Below are 22336 nucleotides of genomic sequence, written 5' to 3' on the forward strand. Positions count from 1 at the left end.
AAATATCTGCATTAAAATGTTACACTGCTATGAAAACTATCACAAAGTTTAAGTGATTTCATTACAGTCTTAATTATAGATGATACTGACCGAGAAGCCTAATAGTTTTTTAGAGAGCAAATGTATTTCTTTTTTTTTCAGTTTGATCAATAGACTTTTGAATAAACTATTCAGTAAGTATGTTGTCATTATTTAAGTTAACATGCAAAAATTATTTTGACAAATTTAGAGCATCCCACACACCTTACAAAGAATTAAAGAACTGACCATTAATCCCTCTGAGCTGGATAACAAACATACAACACTTTATGTAATTTATATTAGAATTAATTGACCAGAACAGAAAAAAAGACTCAACTTATGTTAACTGTGGACCATTACAAATAAGTTGGTACAGAACAAGTCTGCTATACAAGCTGGTTAAGAGAGAATGAGCCTAAAGAAAACTCTAAATTACTCTTCTTGTATTTTTTTTCTCTTAACACTAATCATGACAAAATTGACCCTTTTAATGTTATTTACATTTATCTATAAATGTCTGGTCTCATTTTGTAAATTGTTCCAGTCACTCTCTGTCTCTCTTGAGCTCAGTCAGTGGCCATCAGGGTCCTGGTCACCTCTTTTACCAAGGCCCTTCCTCCCCAAATGCTCTCTTTGGCCAGGTGACCAGCTCTTTGAAGAGTCCTGGTCATGCCAAACTTCTTTAATTTTAGAATTACAGAGGCCACTGTCCTCATGAGAACTTTTAGTGCAACTTAATGTTTTTGTAGTATTCCTCTGATCTGTGCTCTGCAACAATTCTGTCTCTGAGCTCTGCAGGCAGTTCCTTTGACCTCATGGCTTGGTTTTTGCTCTGATTTGCATTGTCAGCTGTGAGGCCTTCTATGGAGAGGTGTGTAACTTTCCAAAACATGTCTAATCAGTTTAATCTATCACAGGTGGACTCCAATCACAGCATAGAAACATTTCAGCAAATATCAAGAGGAATAGGAGATAACTGAGATAAATTTAATGTTTTTTTTCAAAGGGTCTGAATTCTTATGTAAATGTGATAATTCAGTTTTTCTTTTTTAAGAAATGTGTAAAATGTCTAAAACTCTGTTTTCACTTTGTCATTATGGAGTACTGATTGTATATTATTGAGGGAAAAGGGTTTTTACTGTAGCATGAGGCTGCAACATAGCAAAGCTGAAAAAAGTGAAAGGGGTCTGAAAACTTTCTGAATGCACTGTTGGTCCCTTAGAGTACAAGGTTCTAGTGAAATGCCTTGCTTTAACCAGTGGTTAAACTGCTAATATAATCTTTGGGTGAACACATAATCAATAAGTCAAAATCAGCTGATTTTGATTACATTATAAAAACAGAACTTGTACTAAGTTAAGAGCTTGTTGTTAGCCAAATAAACTGACCTCAAAGTTATAGTCAAAGAAGAATAGGGAGGAATTTGACTTTAATTATGGCCACATTTAAAAAAGTCAAGTCAAAGCTCCAGATATATTCACGGCTGAACGAAAATAAGACCTATCTCTTTAAATTAGCCTCAGTGTCATTTCTCAGTTGGATCCGCCTCCTGGTCCTTTATTAGCCTATCAGTGCGCCGTGCACGTGACGAGCGTTCTTTGCGATGACCTCATCCCTGGTGTGGGATGACGTCAAATTCAAGATGGATGGAATCACGACCAGCGCGCAGAAATCTACACAACAGTGAATAAAGTCCCGGCTGTGAGGAGGAAAGAGCATACTGACGACGGGCAGGGTAAGTGTAGACAGAATACCAAAGTTAGTGTTAAAAATAATTAGCAGGGAGGGTTAAATACAGTTGGTAGAGTGCTGTTGAGGAGACGCTTTTTCCTTTTCCTCCCTGACGTAACTCGAAAGGGGGGATTGTGCTGCTGTAAAACCTGACCAGATACAACCTGTTTAGCAGCCACAAAGCGAGCCGTGTCAGGCCAGGTTGAGACGTTAAAGGAAGGAAAAAACAAAACACCTCATCCACCGGGGGTAACGGCGGGGTAATTCACTCCCCCACACTCCTACAGCCTCTGTGTCTGGACCGACTGTGTTTTCATTCCGGGATTACCGCGGGGGAGTCCATTGAAAGGCGCTCAACTTTTCCTCACTGTATTTTCTTTAACCGTTGGACGTTGTAAACGGGTAACGGTCGTAGCCTCGACTCTTACCGCCACACAAAGAGAAACTGGTTGACTTGTATGTAAACCGAAAGCGTCATTTAGCCTTAGTAAGTTATCCGTCTTGTGAAAATTGAGCCACGTCTTACGGATGATCTTATACTTAAAGCTTCACTCGACTTCCTCCTTTGAAAAAAGACACGACTGGGTATTTATTGTCTCTCTATGAATGTTGTCTTAAAGTTTATACAGAGACGTAACCAGGCAGTTGTTAGTTTTTGATGAATGAATGAAGCATCTAGCCAGTTACCGATAGTAACAAGTGTCAATAACGTCAACACGCCAACCTCTGTTCCGGTAAAATTTTCAAAATAAAGGCCCGAAGAAGAACGTTGGGCGAAAATCCTAATCATGACAATTTTTGGTTGATGCTGAGATCGCCATTATCAAACACAATTACTCGTAGATATTTCAACATCAGCATCATATGCGTTTAAAACATCCAGAACTAAGAAATAAAGGGAAATAAATAAGAAAAAATACAAATATTTGCATAAAGAAGTATTACATCAGACCCTTTGGGCTACAGACAAAAACAAATCCCCTGCCAAAACCTACTCTGAACCATTAAAAAAAATAAAAACAACAACCAAAAAGGAAGTAGTACAGTCCATACCACAGATTACAAAATAGATGAATATGACAAGCACCACATGGCAGCTGTACAGTAATCAATTAATCTCAACTTTATCTTGTTTTTCTGATCATGGGAAGCGACATTTGTGAGTGAAATTAAACCTCATTTAAATGCTTTGCATGATAAAGAACTGTCTGTTTTCTCCACTAGGATTTAGGAGCAGAAATGGGAAGACATATCAGGAGATGAATCATAATGAATGAATACAATAAAGTTATGTGCAGAAGAATGCTGATGTCCCAAACATTGCTGTTAAGCAGTTTTAATTCTTAAAACTAATAATGTTAACTTTATTTTTTACTAATGCTCTTCTACAGAGAGACATAATATTCACATACATACACTTGGAAGCTTAAAGTACACACACAAGCCTTTGGGCATGCACTAATAGAGTTAGGGGTCTGCATTTCAAGCAAAGTTGCATTAAATTTGCTGTCTTCAAATAAAATTCAAGGAACCAGACATAAACAATTGCTTACCCTTACAGGATGAGCCACTGCTGTCCCAGAATAACCTGCATATTCATTACTCAGTCTCTTTATTAAAATGCAGCTCTGAAGTGTTGAGAATGTATGCACAAAAAAACAGAAATACAATTTTTAAGAACTAAATGGCTTCTACATGATAAAGCCAATATTAACTCTGCTCTCAGCACATCTTGAACTCCGGGGACACCATCTTTCTTTACTATTAAAATCAGGCTGTTTTGATTCTTTCCCCATTCAGGTGATCCCAAACTGACACTGTGATTTTCATTTGGCATAGGATGATCAAAACTTTCAATACTTAGTGATACCATTTGTCTGAAGCAATGTCATTTCCAGTATTTATGACAGTGATAGTATTATAAAATGTCAGAGCTTAAACCTATTTTATCGGACAAGTGCATAGAAGAAGAATGACTCCATCCAAAATTAATTCTAACTCCAGAGCACTGTTTACATTCCAGTACCAAAAATGTTTCTTACATATAATTACAACTTTAACAATACACAGGAGTTTTTCTGAAATGCTAAAGGGGAGTCAGAATGAGGGGGCTGCATGAAGTAAGCGTCCCAAGCATAATTAAGAAAGACTGTTATCAATATTGGGTGCCTGGGAACCTCTGTTATGGTTGCCTTACTATGGAAAATGGTTTAAACCTAATTTGACTTTAGCTAGAATTAAATCAAATCTTAAATATTTGTTATTCTGACCACACTACTGTGGGAACCAGTCCATGTCTGTCAGGGTTTTATCTGTTTTCTCTCCAAATATGACTCCACTGTATTATCAGTGTGCTTGGGATCTTTATGATTCTTAAAACTACACAGATCCCTATTAGCGCTGCCCAGAAGGAATGGCTTGATAAAAGAAAATTATATTGTTAAAATAACAATCTCATGCTGGCTTCGGGCTCATGCATTTGTACTGTAACTTGCGAGTAAATAATAGCAGCCTTTTATAGTATACTGTAACCTTGTTTTTACATAGTAATTGCTACTTTCAGTCATTGAAATATTATAGAGGCCTGCCATATCATAACAGATAATAGAGGCCTCTCATGTCATACCTGTAATACCTGTTTTCACACAGTAATTGCTACTTCCAATAGAGTTATTGACATGCTAAGTATAAGAACAATGTAAACAAATTAAATGGGAAAGAGTCCAATTACTTAACCTGATACTTTACCTCATCTCATTACAATAAAACTTTAGTTATTTTTATTTGAAAGACAGCAAACTTCCAGTCATGAGGATGCAATGCAAAGTCATTTTTACAAAACATGATCCAAGCATGCAGTAACATGGATATTAAAGAAGTTTTGAAAGGAATGAACTTTTTAATCATTATTTCTTTATTGCTGGGTTGCTTAGAATGCACATGCACCTAGAAATAGAATTGGAAATCACTTGGGAAAGTTTTTTCCTCAGGAAATTGTTTGGGGTTTGTGGTGTAACTTCTACTCCTGACATGTTCAGTTTGACAGAATGAGCAGATCCACCTAAAATAGGGACACATTTATTAAATTTTCAGAGTGAACTAGAGTTTTCTTTCTCTGAAGCTAATATATCATCAGAGGAGTTTCTTAAACCTTTTAAGTAGAACTTAAATTCCCTCTACCCAGTGTCTATACTGTGGTGAATAATCTTAATTTTAAAGTCAAGCTTCTCAACTTCCTGCTTCAGTCTGTGCAACTGAAGGTGGCTTGACAGAGCTGCATTTTTAGAACTTAGGACTAACATGATGTAATGCTCCTGATATTTAATGTGCCTGTAAAGATGTAAGTTCACAGCAAAAATTAAGCCCATTAAACATCATCTTCAGACACGCCCTGTCCAAATAAAACTCTGGGAAACAGGAATTTATGCCAGGAGCATAGTTTGCTTATTAAAATAACTTTATTCAATTCCTGATATTTTATCATTATGATTTTTTAAGAACAGTCAGGGCCCAAGAACAGTGATTGATTGATTTATTATGTTATCAATCTATCGTTTGGTTTTTGTTGACAATAAATGTTGTTTGAATAATTTATCAAAGTAGGTCTGGCTAATGAATCAAGGCTTAAATTTGTAGTTCTGAGTCACAGAAATTAGGGAATTTCGTAAAATTTATGTTTGCTCAATATAGAGGACACAAAGTTCACTCTGTGCCGAAGCTAAATGAGGAAAACACAAAACACTAAAGAAATCCATCCAACATAAGCTCGTAGTGGCTTCTATTTATCAGGCATGCACTATATTTTCTGCATGATATCAGTGCTTCACCCTTGAGGACGACGGCATTGATTTTGTTGCATTGATTTTGTAGAATTGTAAGCAGAACCAACATACCCCACCTCACCTGAATTTTAATCTTTTTCATGCTCATTCCTAATACTTAAAAGTTTGTCCAAAGACTGATGCTCATCTAGTTTTAATTTGGGGATCCCGATACTATTCGCACAATATTGATATGGACAGATATGAACATTTCTGATAGTATTTATAACATACGTTTTGCCTATAAAAATCTGCATGTTTTGGATTTTAATAGAACATTTTTTTGTGTGCATGTTATTTCAAGCATACTGTCAGGGTTGTGACCAGAAACCACTCTGCAAACCGGTAGTTTTATTAGGGAAATTAATTTCATTTTGTAAGTATAAGCTCCATTTAAACATGTCACATTTTAATTCCATGCACAGGGTTTTACACTACTGTTTTTAGCCTGCAGAAAGACAGATGAAGAAGTTTTCTGTTAAAAATACTTTTTGCAAAAAATGCACAAAGAAATAACCTTCACAGCCTTTTATGCGAAATCTCTTTATTTGAAAAAAAAAAAATTAATCTATCATCACTGTGTAATCAAATGCTTTTGATGGTTTTTATGTCTTTTCTTTCTAAAACAAATAGACTGTCAAAATAAGAGTAAGAGGTCAATTATAGTAGGGGACGGATATGATGTTCTTTAGAAATACATGTTTTTTTAAACAAGTATAGTATTAAATAAGTTTGTAGATATAGGCATATTGTTTATTGCCAAAGCCCAGTATCATGCACCCCTACTATTTTCAAACAAGATCAAAATTGTAAACCATTGCTTAAATGTCCAAGCACACTTACATTTTTTTCATAATTTCAAAAAATATATTTTGAACAAGGTATAGAGGGTCGGGCTATTACATTTTTTGTAAAAGTTTCTGTGAATTGCTAAAACATACATACAGAACTGCACTACATTTAAGGTGTTTGTGGTGTGAATGTTTTAGAACTCAGCACTATTTTGTATTTTTTCTATGTTTTGATTTTCTTTTTGTGCTTTTTGATGTGTTTTTAACAAGTAGTTCCCTTTTGCTCATTTTAGCAAAAGACAGAGATTAATTCTAGTGTGGTTAACTTAAAAACAGAACTACATTATCATTATATAACAAATGATAATGAAACTTCCCACGAGTGTGGTTCCTCTTATACTGATGGTGTTTTGGTGAAAGGGATGGACTAACAGACACCAGTGTACTTTAAAAGAAAAGCATGGAATAGAAAGAAAATATGTCTGCCTGTACATGCATATGTCAGTGAAGGAGTAATTCAATGCCTATGTAATGACCACTTTAAATTAACATTCATTTTGTGTTTACATGCCTGCATTAAAATATGATTCTCTTCTCTTGTCTTTCAGTCATGGAGAGCCTTGTGCATTACAGCAACCCCTCCCACTCCCTCTCAGTCTTAGGGGTTCTGAATGAGCAGCGTCTGCGTGGTCAGATGTGCGATGTAGTCCTGGTTGTGGCTGACCAGAGGTACCAGGCTCATAAGAGTGTCCTGGCTGCCAGCAGTGAGTATTTCCAGTCCCTCTTCACCCGGATGGACACAGAAACCCTAAAAGTAGTAAATCTGGACTTCTGTGAGCCTGATGCCTTTGAGATTGTTTTGAATTACATCTACTCCTCCTCACTTTTTGTGGACAAAGGCAGCCTGGCAGCTATTCAAGAGCTGGGCTACAGTCTTGGAATCCCTTTCCTCACAAACATAGTGTCAACAAGGCCACATGCATCCTACTGTGTGTCCAGAAAAAGGCTGTCGTTCTCTGAAGGGGAAGAGAATGATGTCCAGACAAGAAGCGTCATTGTGTGTCGGGTCAGGAATGAGACGGCCCATCCCGCTCGCTCAAATTATCCAAGGAAGACATCAGAGAGAGCGTCGCCTCCACACTCAACACAAGATTCAACTCAGTCTCCTTCAGAACACATCTCATTTGAGTCTGTCAGAAACAATGAACCCACCAGCAGGAAATCATCAGAACAGGGCGAAGCTGCTGACAGGAAGTCCACCTATCCATACACCTCTATATTAAAAGGGAATTCATCACACATCGCAGCTGTTAGGCCCCAGTTGACTTCCTCAGTGTCTTTCAGTGATGCAGACGTGCAGCACATCCGGCTGCAGTCTGCCATCGACCAGGACACTAAGGAGGAAGAAGAGGAGCAGGAGCACCACTATCATACCAAAGTGTCCTTTCAAGGCCAGGCTAATGAGCCAAGCCCGACCATTGACCGGAGCGGGCCACTCATAAAAAGCCTCCTCAGAAGATCTTTATCCATGGACAGCCCTGTTCCAGTCTTCTCGCCCACATTGGAGCTCAAGGATTTGCAAAACCGTGAACAGTCGGTTGTTAAAATGGCATCCAAAGCATGTGGGCCGGAAACATCTGCTCACAACGGCAACTCAAAAAGAGCATCTCCCCTGGTTCTCAGGTCCAAGTACCCCAGCAGGTATGACGAAGAAACTCAGGTAGAAAGAGAGCTCAGTGTGAAAGCTGAGCCCAGCAGTCCACTCGCAGACCCTATGGACATTGTTCGAATCACAGTAGGAGATGCGCTGCCTGTTAATCTCAAAGACTTACAAGCAAATTATGAGCAAGGTTTAAGGCCAGATTTCAATTCTTTTGGGAAAAGAAGGGACCGTCCAGATAACAGAAGGTACCCATTCAAGAAGAGCAAAATATTCAAAGAACATCCCCTGACTCTTGATGAGAACTTGGCAGCACCTCAGAGTGACAGCGGCGACTTGAACGAGAACAATGTAGAGCCTCCTCAGAACAAAATCTTCAAATGCTGGAACTGTTTAAAGGTTTTCAGGTCCAGTGCTGGCTTACATCGGCATGTAAATATGTATCACAACCCTGAAAAGCCGTATGCTTGCGACATCTGCCACAAGCGCTTCCATACCAACTTTAAAGTGTGGACTCACTGCCAAACTCAGCATGGTGTGGTACAAAACCCAGCCTCATCCTCCAGCTCCTCTGTACTGGATGAGAAATTTCAAAAGAAGCTGATAGATATTGTAAGAGAGAGGGAAATAAAGAAAGCTTTGCTCTGGAAGTTAAAGAGGAATAAACAGGGTTTGCAGTCTCCCGCACTCGCCAAGAAGAGATCGAGGCCCAACTATATCTGTCCTTACTGTGGGAAAGTATTTGTGTTCCAGTCTCAGTACAGACAGCATTTAAGGACACATCCAGCTGAAAAAGCTGAACAGGACACGGCAAACGAGAGCATCCTCTACCAGGAGCAGAATGAGATTAGTCAACAGAAGAACACAGATGCTGGCAGTTACTCCTGTAGACTTTGTAACATGAAGCTGTCTTCACTCTTTGAGCAGGGCGACCATGAGAGGGGCTGTCGACATGCAACGGTATGTCCCTACTGTGGCCTCCGCTTCTCCAGTCCAACGGTCAAGAAGGACCACGAGACACATTGTAAGTACAAGAAACTGACATGCCTGGAGTGTATGCGGACCTTCAAGTCATCCTTCAGTATATGGCGTCACCAGGTAGAGGTCCACAACCAAAATATGATGACTGTTAAAGACCAGATTCACCTGCAGCAACAAGAGAACAACGAAGAGTCGCCTGAAATGCTCAGAGAGGATCCCTACCAAGACGAGCCTCTAGCGGCCAGGAGTTCAAGAGAGACAATCGGCTACAGCGACTCCTCAGGTCCGCCCATATATGACTCTGAAGATTCGTCATCTTATGTGCCTGAGGATCTAAGCATGGGCCACCACGGCAAGCTGGTTGTGAAGGAAGAACCGCTAGAAGAGGCTGTGAGTGAGAGGGAGAATACAGAGGCTGCAAAACAGGGGCCTGAAGAGCCCGGTGTGTGGCCATGCGAGAAATGCGGGAATCTTTTTAGCTCTCGCAAAGACCTGGAACGACACCAGGAGCTGCTCTGCCACATCAAACCTTTCATCTGTCACATCTGCAACAAAGCCTTCAGGACCAACTTCCGCCTTTGGAGCCACTTTCAGTCCCACATGTCGACTGCTAGCGAACCTGGAGCCAAAGAGATCGACAGACATCCCTCACCTCTGTCTCCATCCCCTCCCACGACCCCTCAGAACCCTGAACGCCGCTCCCCACAGGCCTCTGTGCTCAAATCCACCCAGACAGTGCCACCGGCTGCAGCAGTGGCTGAAGAATCCAACAGCCCAGAGCCCTGTAGCTCATCAGTAAACACGACGGTGAGGCCTGAACTCGAACGCCAACCCAGCAGCCACAGTCCCCTGTCAAGGTCAAACAGCATGGAGAATCCAGGAGGCCCTCAGGAATCAGACACACTCTTTTACCATGCTCCATCTCTCTCTGCCCTGACGTTCAAGAGGCAGTACATGTGCAAACTCTGCCACAGGACCTTCAAGACGGCCTTCAGTCTTTGGAGCCACGAGCAGAGTCACAGCCACATGTAAGCATCAGACAAGTAGTAGTTTCTCTGAAGAGACAATGTTATAGTAAACACACCTCAGCCTACAAAAGGAAGACTTTGAATGTATAGCTTATTTGCTTGCCTCCAATGTCATATATTAAAGTGGCCATGTTCATTAGAGGTGTAAATGTGAATGTGCAATCAAGTGCTAGATTCCTCTGTGAGATGAGATGACTATAAATTGTTGAACTTTCCAAACAAGATATAATCAGTGCTCTATTTTCAATCTCTGCTAGTCGTCTAATTTTACTTATATATGTTGATAACATGAGAAAACAAGGTGTAGAGTTGTGTCCTTAATTTTTTTAGCTGTTCTACTCTGAACAAAAGTTGTTACAGTACTGATACCAAAGGTTAGGGTTAGGCTTAGCTGTAGAGTTTGGCCTGAATTGGTGAGGTCTTTATGGGCACAGTCTGTATGAGGCTGATTTTTTTTTTTTTTTTTTTTTTAATAAGAAGTTGTCTGTTGGCTTTAAGAAGGAAACAGGTTATGCGTTATTAAGGTCATGGCTGACATAGACAAGTTGTTGCTGTTTGTAAGGACACTTCGGTCCCACCTCATCCCCACCTTAATGTCTAAATGTTAAGTCAGTTTGAGACAGCGTTATTAGAATAGCAACCATCTTGAATTTGCTTCAAAAGATGGCTTCTGAAATCAATTAAAGGTGACATCACTCAGACTTTGTCCAATCCTTTGTTTCATTACTTTCAAGGTATAAATAATAAAAACATTTAAGTTCAGGAGCCTGTGCCTGATAGGTAAATTAGTACTGGAACATCTTTGTGTTTGAAATAAAGGTTAAAGAAACTCGACACAACTTTATTCATTGTCTTCTCAGAGTGTAGGTAAAGTGCTTTAAATTTTTGAGAGGTCGGTGGTGAAGTAACAAGTAGTGCTTTTGCTTTTGTATCAAATCTATCTCTTGATGTGAGTGACACCCCTTAAAGATAATATTGGTGGCCTCAACCATGTATTCAATATGCACTTTGTGTAACAGTTTGATTCTGTTATAAGGGGACAAATTACAAAATGTTGGCCTCCAGATGTAGAAATTTTAAACCAGCCCAACATTTCCTCTTTGAATAAGCATTCTTTTGCATTTTTCTCTCATATTTGCCTTTTGTCATTTTGTTTAATTGTTAGGTCTGTTAAGATCTTCAGGATGATTATTACAAACTTAAATCGCACATTGTTATCAAACATCTCAGACACCTGTTGTTTCAGGTATTGTATTTTATTTTTTAGCCTTGTTAATTTGCTTCATGCAGAACTTATTATTTTATTTGCTTATTACTAAGCCAATTATTCATCTTGTTTGTACATATAAATCAATGAGGCAGTGCAATGATTGGCCATGAGATACGAAGAAGTTGTTTCGTTGACAGTTAAAGAAAAATGTGTTCAAGGTGCACTCACCAGATAAGGAGTGATATTTGGGAAATTGACTCTTTGTCAAGCTCAGCCCTTCTAGGTTATTGTTTCTAGGTTAGACAAAGTATCATCACTGGACTCCTCCCTTTGAAACAACTGCAAACAACCCACAATTTGGCTAAATTCAGTTTATTTTTGATTGATTTGATTCTTCTATAAAGAAAGTTCCTTAGTCTATTTTTGATTTAAGCTCCTGTTTTCATTGTCAACTTTCCACTTCAGGCTCTTTTAGTGCAATTTTCCAGCCTGAGAATGAAAAATTTAAAAAGTTTTTCACCAATCACAGCAGCATATTAGCATCAGACTTGGTGAACTCAGACAAAATATCCCAATCACCTCCTTGTGGCTGGCTGCAGTATAGGTGATAGGGACTGATTTCAGTGCTAAAACTATTAGATGCATACATTTTTAAAGAAATAAAAATATCTAATAATACGTTAATTAGTCCAAAATATTTGTTCCATTTACTTTACTAGAAAACCTGACCCCTAGTATCTACAAAGAATTTAGGCTGTATGAGAATAATATGAAATCTTTGAAAAATTGTTAATGGTTTAAAATATTTCTGGTGTCTAATGCTACTGATGTTGACTAACATTTGTAGTCCTCCCACAGCACATCAACAAAATGCTTTTTTTGCAAACAAAAAAAGAAATAAATGCAATTCATGTAACACTCTGATCATGCTTACAAGTTCAGCTTTAACATGAAGTTGGAAATGAATATTAATGCTGGTTAGCTAATGCTACAGAATAGTAACATCAGCATTACATTATGCTATCATTACTAACAATATAGCATTAATAACTTTGCTAAAAAGTAACATTTTAGGTACTTAATCATTACCGTAACACATTGTCAGTATTAAAGATGTTTCCTCTTACCTTCCTGCATACAGTATGTATGTTCTTTGTGATTATCTGTTGTCAGTATGGTCAACCACAGAGTTAAATCCAAACTATGATGAAGTAACCAAATTAAAGTCTCACTTTCATCATGATTCATTGTTGAGCAGGCATCATCAACTATTTTGGGTTCAGCTTTTCCTTGACAGACACTTTCTTTGGGAGACAGATTTTCAATTAATTTTGGTCTAAGTAACATATTTTTGTTTAAATAATTTAATTTCCTTTCAAATATACATTTTTTTTATCCTTTACCAGTGAGATCAGTCCTAACTGACAGTACTACAGCCAGCTACTAGGTGCCAATTGCGATAGCTTGTACTAACATGTTTTCCATCACTTGATTTGATGCAAGTATACTAAATTCTAAATAGTGAAGAACACAAACAGGAAACGCCTTTTTTTAGTGATCCTGAATGGCCCCTGGGCTGCCAGTTGATGATCACTTCTGTAAAGAGTTCATGTAGATGCAAGTTTAACTGGAAGTAGCCCAACAGCAACAGCTGCTCTGAGAGGGGTCTCTCTGATTTGTTGGGTTAGCAGGGTGATAAAAAGAGCCAACAAAGGGTCAGTTTCAGCTAGAAATATAACTGGCTTGATCTGATATCAACCTGAATAAAATATTTGACTTTTTACTGCAGATTAATAACAAATTTTCACAGCAGAGGAAGTTTTTTAAGCACACTGCAGCAAAGTTTTTGCTATAATCTATGGTAAAATTAGAACAACCATTATGCAAAAATTAAAATAATTTGTGCAAATTTAAAGTTAGTATGCCAGCCAACCCAGTGCAGCACCAGTGTTATGTACTCTCATATATATTCTGATAGATTTGTGCAGTTAAACACATAGTAATGTACCAAGCTTTACAATGCTTTGATGGCCTTATGCAACATGAAATATACTTTGTCTCTCTGATTTCACATAAAGCACAATAAAGTTTCAGATGACTCAGGCTAATCAAAGACGAAGTAAAGAGAGAGAGGAGGCGTGAGGGAGCAAACCTTTTATTCTACAAATGAACAGTGTGTCCCTGCTTCCTGAATTAATATAAAGAATGTGTTTTGATTGTATCCCAGCTGTTTCACAATTGTATTCTTGTACAAATATTTACTTCTGCTTTGGCTAGATGGATTAGAACTTGTCATAAATTATTACGATTGTGATGTATTTTGGAGATGCTGCATTCAAAGAGTGCTCCACACAAACTTTGGGAATTTGTTTTTCCTCTCGACGAGCGACGTGAGCTGCATTGTGACGTTTAATTCATTGGAGAACTTCTGTATTGATGATAGTGCTCTTAATTTCTTGTGATAACAACTTGCTGAAAGTTTCACAGAAACGATTAGAATTGTGTATATGGAAGTGTTTGTATCTTCAATTTTGTACCAATTTTGTTAGAAAACAAGAGTTTATCTTTTTAGTATTCTGTGCTCTCACTGCAATAATGAATATTTGTATCTGCATCGGTTGCTTTATTGTTGCTTTTGGAGACTTGCAGCTGTTTTGTGTTTAGGTTTTTCTACAGTTTTTGTGCTTAATTTCTGTAATAAAGAGTAACAATGGAGTATATATACAACCCTTTGTGGTATCTGACTTTTTAATCACTACAATAAACCATAGCTGATTAACATCTTAATTAAACAACATTTAGCTTCTTTTACATGATTTCTACTCAGTGTCAGCTTGTTTGGAGCCACTTATTGAGCCAATGCATTGGTGCTCCCGATTTACCTTTAGCTCAGTTGTTCTATTACTTAAAAGAAAGTCAGTTTCTCAATTTGTGTCCTTTAATTAAGCAAAAATCAAGGCTCTCACACATCCTAGAAAAACTGGAAAACCAATTTTCTCGTCATTAAAAATCCATGAAATGAGAGCAAAAGCAGCATGACCTTGGAAAACGTGTGCTGTCCTTTAAATTATATAAACATTCTCCAAATTTCATATCAGAATTCCCGAAAACAGACAACAGTGTTACCTAAAAGGGCTAAATTATGTCAAAAATCATGTTAAATAGATGGTGATGTTAGTTCTTGTAGTAGTTTTATGAAAAGGTCACATGCTAGCAGGAGCTCTGGACCTGAAAAACTGCAACTTCTAAAAACAGTCTGAAGTATGAGACAAATTCTGTGAAAAATGTGTTTTTAACATAGATATTATTTTAACTAAGAGGAAAAATTTGTCCATTTTATAGATAGGACACAAATGCAAACACATCTATACAACAAGCATCAAGGTGTGAGGCTTATGCCAAAAAGTATCAGATCTACTTACAGATGTGTAGTTAAGAATTCCAAGTCAGTTTATGTCATATTATACTATATGATAGAAGACATAGAGAAAATATTGGTCCAGGTGGCTTCAAAATGAGTGTCATGTAAGCACAACCTTGTGAAATCAACACTCGCCAAGTTGACTTTCAAATCTGTCACCTCTGATGTAGAATACATCTGTATCAGACAGGCCACCAGTTCTCACAACTGGTAGGGTAGTGTTTATATTCTACATAATGTCCATACTTATAGCGGCTCAGTCCATTTCAATTTGACATGTTGTTTGAAACAGTGTATTATTTTGAAATGCAGGGCAGTTTTGCATGTGGGAAGAGAGAGAGAGGCTGGACCGAGGGGTGCAGAGGTTAGAGTATAAAGCTCAGGAGTTGACAACCTGTTACATTGTTGTGTGATTAGATAAGTCTAGCAGCACTACTTCATTGTAGACTACAGGACAGTGGATGGAGTCATGAGTTAATCTAGGTTAAGATTTAGAAATGGTATACCCCATACTGCTCAGTCAGATTGAACCTGGGCAGCTTGCTTCGAGGCTGTCTATCCAAAAAAGCATTTGTCATTAAAATATCATGGTTCTGCTTTGTTCTGTTTTGATAGGACTATCTCAATTTTAAGGAGCCTTAGTTCCCTTACTATGATGATTGACGAAAAAGTGAAATTGATTCAAGACAGTCTGGCTGCAGACCTCAGATCTTAGACACCCCTCTTGCAGACTACTACAGTGAGATGCCACAGAAATAAAAGCTAAAAGTTAAAAAAATAAAAATCGGATTAAATTTCCACTAAGGGTTAGGATGAGGGCTGAGTTAAGGTTTAGGCTACTGAAAATTAAAAGTCAAAAACCTGACCTGCCAAACAAAACGTTTAATGAAGCTGAATAAACAGAATAAAGCATTTCCTCCTTGAAAACACTGTAATGCACCTAACAGAAAAGTCTAATGCTAACAGAACTGTGTTAGTTACATGGGTAACATACAGTCCTCTCCAAAAGTATAGGAACGCTGGGCCCAATGCATTATTTTCACTGTGGACTAAAAACATTTGGGTTTGACACCAAAAGATGAATATGAGACAAGAGATCAACATTTCAACTTTTATTTCCGGGTGTTTACATCTTGATATGATACACCACTTAGGAGATAGCTTTATTTGTACAGAAAACCACATTTTCAGGTGAGTAAAAGAACTGGAACAGAAAGACTTAAAATAGATTAAAGTGAATAACAGTTCATATTTAGTTGGAAATCCTTTTGTTGCAGTAACTGTAGTTAAATATAAAGCTCATCAAGCTATGTTAGCTACAAAGGTAACATAGCTACATAGCATAACCTAAAGCTAATTGAGCTACATTAGCTACGTAGGAAACATAGCTATGTAGCTCAATCTAAAGCTAAGAAACCTACATTAGCTATGTAAGTAATACAGCTAAAGCTAATGAAGCAACATTAGCTATGTAGGTAACAGCTATGTAGCTAAATCTAAAGCTAACTAAATTATGTTAACTGTATAAGTAACATTGCTACATTAATAAATATAAAGTTAACAAAGCTACATTAACTACCTGGTTAACCTGGCTACATAGCCAAATCTAAAGCTAAAAAAGCTACATTAACAATGTAGGCAACATAGCTATGTAGCTTAACCTAAAGCTAATGTAGGTACATTAGCTATACAGGTAACATAGCTAAAAAGTCAAACCTAAAGCTAATGGAGCCAAGTTAGCTATGCAGATAATTTGTAGCTACATCTAAAGCTAATGATGCTACATTAGTTTATGCTATGTTTGCTAAAGCTCAAGATCAGTTTTATAAGTACATAAACGAACAGTGGCTTGTTTTAGCTTTAGCTATAGCTAACATAGCTGCAGTGGCTTATGTCTTACTAAATGGCGTTAACTATGTAGCCAGTAAAGCTATATCAGCTTTAGCGAAAGCTAAAGTAAGCGTTTGTGTATCTTCTTCTAAAACAGTCCTAAACATAATTAAATCCAAGATGAGAACACTCATCTTTTTGTTTTATTCATGAAATGTTGCTTAGTCTGTAATGCTAGTAAAGTGGTTATTTCATTTTGTGTTTTAATTTAGCTGGTTTCTCTGAAGTTGTCTTCCCTCAATTTAAACATTATTCTGTTACAAAACCATTGAATAATTGTTCCTAAACACTGCTATCAATGTGAATCTTGTGTCAAATTGTAAAGCTTGTTGGTATGTGGAATGTGAAAACGGACACACAAGTCATCCGGTTGGCACACTACGCTGAGCCGGGGGGGATGTTTTTTTTCACACTGAGGGCTGCTGTAACAAATTCTGACTGGAAACTCAGGAGTGAACTTGGGAGGCTTTAATTTGGAAAACTGGCAAACTGGAAATCCTGTCCTGCTCATGTGTAAGGTCAAACACTCCACAAATGTGTGTGCAAAGAGGAAGTTGAGGATTTAAAAACACATCCACAGCTTTTGCATGAACAGAAATGTGATTTATTAGTCTTACATGGTGTTCTGTACTGAATACCTCTGTTTTACTCATCTTAGATGCTACAACAATGTCAGTATTTAATTTGGCTGTCAAAACCTTACTACCATCCAATATGATGAACATTTATTGCCAAAGATTAACAATAAATTACACATTTTTGACATCAGCAACACAATTTTTTAAAGAACTGATATAAACTCTTATTTTCTTCCCTGTCATGGTTGAATTCCTAGATGGAAGAGGGAAGAGACAAAGAGAATACTGCAAAAACAAAAAGCATTTAAAATCAACATCACATAATAATTTTAAGGTACAAGCGATAACCAAACCACAGCAGAGATATCACAGAAGCCACAGATGAGTTGCCTTCGCTGACACTGCCAGGTTTTTCACATGTTTTTAGAATAAAAAGAGACCGCATGTCTATGTATGTGGTAATGAATCATCCAGATCTTTTTCCTCTCTGTCCTCGAGCGTCCTCACAGAGCCAGAGTGTCCTTAATCAGCCTCCTCATTGTTGTGCTCACAGAGGTGCCCAGAGAGTCCGTGATCTGAAATGTGATTTTGTAAAGATAGGGCTGCACATCTTTGAGGCTGGTGTCGAACACATTGTCCACTTCAGACTGGGTGGGCATCTTTGGCAGGTATTCGTGTCTGTTTATGACCTCAACCACGTTGATGACTTTCTCGCCCAGCTTCTCGCCCACCTTCTCCCTGCAGATCTGTCTCTCCTGCTCATTGGCCAGGTTCACCACGTTGACTTTGATGCTCCAAACTTCCCAGGGGATGCACTCATCAGAAAAGGGCCAGCGGGACTTCTTCTTCTGGTAGAACTCCAGGGAGATTTGCCCCATGCCGTCACTGCCAGAGTTGTTCAAAGCATCCTACAAGCACAGAAGAGAGTGATTTAAACTTTATAATAGATTAACAGGGATGCAACAATAGACTAAGCTAATGATATACATCAAAATACTGGATTCACAATAGGACTATCATGATTTTCCATAACTTTATAATCTTTCATAAAAAATGGGAAAAGGCAAGGATGCACAGATCCCTGTGCCTATACCAAGTCTTTGTATGCCTACTTCTAAAACACTGCCAGTATCAGTGTTTCCCTTACACAGATGAACCTCAGGTTGGCCTCAGGCACACTGATGGACACCCAAGTTTATTTACAGAACATACTTCTTTTTTAACACTTGTGCAGTGCCTGTGACACTATTTCCCGCATGTCTCTCTCCTACTCTCTCATCCTTATTTCCGATTCTGCCCACTGTCCTCCTCTATCAAAAAAGGTATAAAAATCCCAAAAATACAGTGCTTAACAAATCTATTAGACCACCTGTCATATTTTTCTCAAAGACCATCCAGCATCATGAAGTGCTTTAATGCGGACTCTTTCATTTTCAGTGAGCTCTCCACGTTTTACCATTTTGAACAGGAATGAGGGATTTCAAACTGAATTCACCCAAATTTGAGCCAGCTCACTAGGCTTCTGTGAGAAGTCAGAAATTAATCAAGCATAACATTCAACCACTAAAACTGATTTTTTTTCTGTTCAGGAATGCAAGTAAATAACTATAATACCTAGCAGCTGACTCAGAAGAGATTTACAAATGTCTTATTGGGCTGTAGAAGAAGTGACCTGTTGTTTTCTTTAAAAACCAGAGTTACAAGGGGCTTCACAGGAAATAAATACAACCCAGCCCTTGAAAACAAGCAGAAAGTAAACATCCAGATGAATAATAGAAAACAAATGTAAAGTGAATAAAAGTATTGCAACAGTTAAAAGATGAAAAAGTAGTATTGGTACATCCCTAGTTATAAAAAGGTTTTTTTAATTTACCTGACCAAAAAGGACAAGAAAATAAAAGAATGTATGACTATTTATATTTTTTCTCATTTATTTAAATGGGCCATTATTTTAGGGATGCACAGATGCAGTAGTTTAAAGTCAACCTTTTTTTTTTTCTTTTAAAGATTACTTTTTGGGGCTTGTTTGCCTTTTTTTCAGATATGACAGCTGAAGGGAGACAGGAAATACGGGGAGAAAGAGTGGGGGAAGATATGCACCAAACATGCACTGAGACCAGGATGAGTTTCTCATTTATTAAACTGACTTTTAAGTGTCTGGATGATCTCGCTCTTCAGCCAGAGTTATTCAAAAATACTTGAGTGAAGAAACCACTACAAGAGGAGCAGTTAGCAGAGACTGTAGACCAGCAAAGTGTAAAACAAAATCTAGTCAGACCCCTTTTTCAGTTAAGGATCCACAGATCTGACGCACTCTACCATCAGAAATAAAACAGTACAGAATATATATTTCATTGTCCTCCAGTCAATGCAGCAATGCCTATGTACTGTCCCTGACAAATAAACTGATAAATAAAATTTGCTAGAAATAGAATCTTACAAAATCACTAAGAGCTGGATGCCATTTAATACACTTTATTATTGATAATAACAAAGGTGATTTCATTTTAAAATCCTTCAAACCGACATATATTCTAATACAATCCTTAATACAGTTTATAAGATATTGGCTTTTGCAACCTCAAAGATTTCACCAGTGCAACACCATCTCATTTAAGTATTGTTTTCAAAACATCAGTATAAGCAAGGTGAAGTCTCAGTAAGCGTTCATATAACACAACCATCAAATTACAGGCCTTAAAACGCCTTACAGTCAACAATCACAGCTGAAACCACCAATTACCTTGAATTCAGACACAGCTTTCCTGATCACCCTGTCCAGTTCCTCTGATGAAACCCTGACGAAGGTAAAATCGATGAAGTCGCAGTCGATGTCCAGGGTCCCCACGGTCCCGATGGAGTAGGTGCCCTCCTTCTTGTAGTGAAACTTGCCCGTGCTCCGGTGCAGTAAAATGGTGTGAAGCAGAGCTAACATCGACTCCTCCACCTGCCTGGCCTCCACTGTGACCTCCAGCACCTCAGAGCGGCAATTCATGGCGAAACAATGGTTATTTACATTTACAGGCGACGACAACAGCAGGGAGATGACGGCTACTGTACGCCAGCTCGATCCCGTTTAATGACGAATTTATCGTTTGTTTACCTCTACGAGGGGGCGGAGCCTTAGTCGAACTGTGTTCGTATATTTAAAAACACAGAATATAAATATTTTTAAGACTTCTCTACCTCCAAAATAAGAACGTAAGGAATGAGTAAAGACACATTGTTTCAAAGCTAGCCTGCCTGCTAGCAACCTCAGTGTTTGCTACAAATAGGACAGGAAGATGTGGTAATGATGACGCCGTACAGTCTACGGCAAGCAGTGTAGTTCAAAACAACCTTTTAGGAGTGTTTTGTTTCGCATTTACGTCTTTTTCCGGTCGATTTTGTTTTACAATAAAGTATGCAACCACACACTTTGTTGTAGAGCAGTCTCGAAGCACAATACTCTAGCCTTTACGCCGAAAAACATCAATCTTGAACATCAACAACAATCGATCGCATTTTCGAGGTGCATTCTGGGATATGTAGTTATGGTTTCTGCCGGTTTCTACAAGGTTTCTAGTAACGGTTATCTACAGTAAACTTGCGTTTACGTGCTACATGGATGCTCGGAATTTCCAGTTTCAGATGTGTTTCTCTGAAATCAACAACTTTGATATTTAAGATCGTTCTGAGAAAAATATGAAGGGCTTGAGAAACAAAAATCAAATGATAGAGGTGGAGGGGATAAAACCTCATGTGAGTTGAATAATGAAGTGATAAAAATGCAAATGATTCAAAAAAAATTAACTTGTTGCAAGTTGATGATAACAGCGGCAAATTATTTATTCAGCATTTCTCATAAAAGTGCAAAAAATCCATTTATCATTTAAATAAAGATGCTTCAAGGGTGTAAGTAAAGAAAATGATGATAAAATTAAGATTATGAAAATGTGATTTGATTTATTACACATCAAAAATGTGTTACAAATGCGTTAAATGTTTGAATTAAAAACAAATGATGAAAAAGTTTAATTACCACTGTAACAACAACAATAATGATGATAATATTGCTAATAATAACAACATTTTATCTGATTTTTTAAAGAGTTTCTTGCCATCTCATTTTGTCAAATTTTAGTCTGCTTATTCATATCATACCAATACAAACACTGACACAGATGGTAGCTGAAAAGATTGTTACAAAGAGTACATAGATACATTTAAATCTTTAGACAAGAAAAATTAGAAACAACATTGAGAGACAAAACATGGATGAGTCAAGAAATACTACAAAAAGACACAGTAGGATACTTTTTGCTGATACTGAGTGTTTTAACTGCCTTTTTGTTGTCTGCATGAGATATGTTCTGAATAATTTGTCCCATTTCCTTCATCAGCAAAACAAAAAAAAGAAAGAGAAAAGAAAGAGATCTGTTAATTTCGAAGCAAAAATTGGATAGTTTTTCAGATTTTTTGTGGAGGTTTAAAAAGTAAAACATTTACAAGAAAATGATCACAATATTCCAATGTTAAACGTCAGATATTTTAAGTTTCTAAACCTTGAAGATTTCAAGTGTACAAAGTCATATTGTGACTGGCATTACAAAGGCATAAAAGTTGGAGAACCAACCAGGAATAGAGTCTGGATAGCCTCAACTCTATAGAAACGTGTAATTTACGATGATAATGGTAATGTGATGATTTGGGGCTAAAATCACAAGTATTTCCTTATTGCTCCTGCCCAACAGATAGTTTTATTTGATTATAGGCCCTCTTCATTTGTAGGCTAATCGTGGGCTCTACAGTCTCTAAAACTCTATGTTTTGGTTATCGTAAATATATGAAATTTTGAAATTGAATATTGTTGTTTCTTTTGAAAAATAACAGGTCCCCAATTTTATTGTTATTGCTATTGTTTTAATGCTGTCAAAATGTTTGAAAATTTTTGTTAATCAATCACAGAAAGGGAAATTGTGACTTAAACATGTATGCTGATAAGTGAGAAACATGGAAACGGGCGTATCCTTCTGCTTTGCAAGGTTAGTATGCTGACGAGTCAAACTCTAATGCCATCACACAGTCAGCTAAAGTAGTTTTGTTATGTCAATTGGAACACATGTAAAAATTCTCTGTGCGATTAATGTTGATGAGATTATCAATAATCTAGATTGATTAGTAAGTGGGCAATCCGTCCCCTGTCTCCACTTCTTCTGTTTTGA

The 22336-nt window shown here is 37.6% G+C and overlaps 2 protein-coding genes across 2 annotated transcripts; one reads left to right on the plus strand and one right to left on the minus strand.

The window, feature by feature from the left end:
* Positions 1-1657: 1657 nt before the first annotated feature.
* Positions 1658-13953, plus strand: zbtb21 (zinc finger and BTB domain containing 21). Its single transcript, XM_041801649.1, has 2 exons — positions 1658-1756; positions 6973-13953. Exon 2 carries the CDS (start codon positions 6975-6977, stop codon positions 10035-10037), a length of 3063 nt encoding a protein of 1020 aa, XP_041657583.1. The 5' UTR covers positions 1658-1756; positions 6973-6974; the 3' UTR covers positions 10038-13953.
* A 1810-nt stretch (positions 13954-15763) lies between these two features.
* atg101 (autophagy related 101) lies at positions 15764-20419 on the minus strand. Its single transcript, XM_041800570.1, has 2 exons — positions 19876-20419; positions 15764-18040 (listed from the first exon to the last, which is right to left on the minus strand). The coding sequence occupies exons 1-2, from the start codon at positions 20125-20127 to the stop codon at positions 17636-17638; spliced, it is 657 nt and encodes a 218-aa protein (XP_041656504.1). The 5' UTR covers positions 20128-20419; the 3' UTR covers positions 15764-17635.
* Positions 20420-22336: the final 1917 nt, after the last annotated feature.

This window comes from Cheilinus undulatus, linkage group 12 (assembly GCF_018320785.1).
Source record: "Cheilinus undulatus linkage group 12, ASM1832078v1, whole genome shotgun sequence".
NCBI lineage: Eukaryota > Metazoa > Chordata > Actinopteri > Labriformes > Labridae > Cheilinus > Cheilinus undulatus.

Excerpts from the sequence above, each read along its gene's own strand:
- zbtb21 (XM_041801649.1), top strand. The coding sequence starts at position 6,975 with ATGGAGAGCCTTGTGCATTACAGCAACCCCTCCCACTCCCTCTCAGTC.
- atg101 (XM_041800570.1), bottom strand. The coding sequence starts at position 20,127 with ATGAATTGCCGCTCTGAGGTGCTGGAGGTCACAGTGGAGGCCAGGCAG. Across the intron at positions 18,041-19,875 it reads AAGCTGTGTCTGAATTCAAG|GATGCTTTGAACAACTCTGG; the intron begins GTAATTGGTGGT and ends CTGTGCTTGTAG.